The following is a 1,951-nucleotide window of genomic DNA, read 5'->3' on the forward strand; positions in this document are numbered from 1 at the left end:
AGAGTAGGGTGGTTGAGGTTACTGAGGAAAGACCACAAAAACGTGCTGCACGTCAGTGCAGTATATGTGGAACAGTTGGGCATACTGCCCGTACATGCTCCCAGCGTACAAGAAATAGTTCTTAATGTAATTAGATGATTTCTCTATATAGTTGTGGTGAAATTTGACTGTGAAGCTGTATGATGGTGGGGAAGTGTCCGACTAGGCCATTTGTCCGACTAGGTTATAGATCACGTTATGAGCAATAATGATTAGATAATTATTATTGTGTCATTTCGATGGAGTAAATAAGGTTGCGCGTCGACTGCTTCCCTTGGTCCTCAAACGATGCCAGGAGAAACCGATTAGAGTAGTAAACAGCTCATTGATTTCCTGTAGGTTGTATATAGATTGCATCTGCAGATAGGTTCAACAAGATATGCCAGTATTCTGCCATCAAGTCGAAAGGAAGAGAAGGGTACAGTTTATCTCTGTCCAAACTCTTGTGTACTGCGTACCGTACAAGGCTATCGGTTAAAAACGGTAAAGACATGTCGTGACGGGTAACAGGACATACGCCGGACCCGGCTGTCAGGTGCCCACCGGACCGACCAATTCCGACTTTCCCCAAACGAACTGGCGCGGCGCATGGATTCCTCGCGTTTCGACTCTGCTGTCGTGCGTTCAGACGCCCACCTGCGGGGCCATGACATCAAGCAGCCCTCTCAATCTGCGTCCTCGAGTCCAGCTGTGCAAAGGATTCTGCTCTGCAGCAGCTGATGCGGTCTCCTGAAGGGCCATTGCCCCAAGAAATACCTCTCAGAGCGGCCAATCCTTCAAGAGATTCCGGCAGAATACGAAGATCGACATCCCGACCGCCTGCGCGTTTCGACGATCCCTGTTTCCCAGAGACGAAGACGGCCATGACAGAGGTGGCGCAAAGTCAAGACGTCGCCAGCTGAACCCAGAAGGCAGGCTTTATACCCTAGGCAGTTAGGCAGGGCCTGAGGCGGTCCCTAGCGACTGCAGTGGCGTCTGTCTGCCAATTTATTTCTCCCAGCAGCAGTGGTCGCCAAGGCTTTTAGGCGTTGCGATCCCGAGAGCCGCCAGGCCCACGGGGTCCACTGCCCACAGGGCTCTCCATCGCCGGCTTCCGATCTCCAAGCCACACCAAGCCGTGCACAGCGGCCCCCGAGTCATCTCGCAGCATGCGAACAGCTGAGCCAGTGATTGTCGCCGCTGATAGGCCTTCTTCCACGCGCATAACGCATTGCGTCGGCACGGTTCTTCGGTACAGAGTACAGAATTGACAGTGACAGTGGAGCCGGGCTCCTTGTGCCGTCCACGAGGAGCTTGCGCAGCACAGATAAGATGGCTTATATTGATTAATTACACTAGGCCCGTCCCGGCGAGGGAGTGAGAGATGGGCCCCTCACAATATACAGAATGCTCGCGTCTGATTTGCGATCTGCTTCACGCGCGGTATGGCTACCCCAGCTCCAGAAGAGCGGTACTCCACCCAGGGCAGGCAATCCTTCAGTGTTGCATGGCGGCACCTATCGCAACCGCGATTGCCAGCGCATGGTAGGTGCTGACAACTGCGCACGCACGCCCTATCCGGGCACGTTTCCCACCATCGCGGCTTCCACAGTCACTGACGGACAGGAAAATTTTTCTCCTGCAATCATCAGCCCAGGGACGGTCCTCCTATTAAACCCTGCTCTCTCCTGGCCATCAGCGGGATTTTCCAGTTCACTGCCCCTTCACCACTGATTCCTTTCAGCAGCTGTGCTTATCTGTCAGATACCCCATGCTGTCCTGTCCCCTCCTCCGCTGAACTGCCGCCATCCTTGTTGACCACTATCTCGCAGTGTCGAGCCTGCTTTTCCCACTGCGTGATATTTGGCATACCCCCAGAACTCTGAGCGATATCAACAACCGGACACGCAGCCCTTCTGACTTTTTTTTGTGT

General features: G+C 53.6%; 4 protein-coding genes across 4 annotated transcripts; 1 reads left to right on the top strand and 3 right to left on the bottom strand.

The window, feature by feature from the left end:
- Positions 1-361: 361 nt before the first annotated feature.
- T310_0146 (uncharacterized protein) lies at positions 362-691 on the bottom strand (the record flags this gene model as incomplete). The annotated part of the gene is made up of 1 exon (XM_013476975.1): positions 362-691. A coding segment is annotated over one exon (330 nt), but the record flags the coding sequence as incomplete, so codon positions are not given.
- A 335-nt stretch (positions 692-1,026) lies between these two features.
- T310_0147 (uncharacterized protein) lies at positions 1,027-1,368 on the bottom strand (the record flags this gene model as incomplete). The annotated part of the gene is made up of 1 exon (XM_013476976.1): positions 1,027-1,368. A coding segment is annotated over one exon (342 nt), but the record flags the coding sequence as incomplete, so codon positions are not given.
- Positions 1,061-1,411, bottom strand: T310_0148 (uncharacterized protein; the record flags this gene model as incomplete). The annotated part of the gene is made up of 1 exon (XM_013476977.1): positions 1,061-1,411. A coding segment is annotated over one exon (351 nt), but the record flags the coding sequence as incomplete, so codon positions are not given.
- T310_0149 (uncharacterized protein) lies at positions 1,378-1,752 on the top strand (the record flags this gene model as incomplete). The annotated part of the gene is made up of 1 exon (XM_013476978.1): positions 1,378-1,752. A coding segment is annotated over one exon (375 nt), but the record flags the coding sequence as incomplete, so codon positions are not given.
- Between the last annotated feature and the right edge of the window lie 199 nt (positions 1,753-1,951).

The sequence above is a fragment of the Rasamsonia emersonii genome (assembly GCF_000968595.1).
Source record: "Rasamsonia emersonii CBS 393.64 chromosome Unknown ctg1118621759667, whole genome shotgun sequence".
Taxonomy (NCBI): domain Eukaryota; kingdom Fungi; phylum Ascomycota; class Eurotiomycetes; order Eurotiales; family Trichocomaceae; genus Rasamsonia; species Rasamsonia emersonii.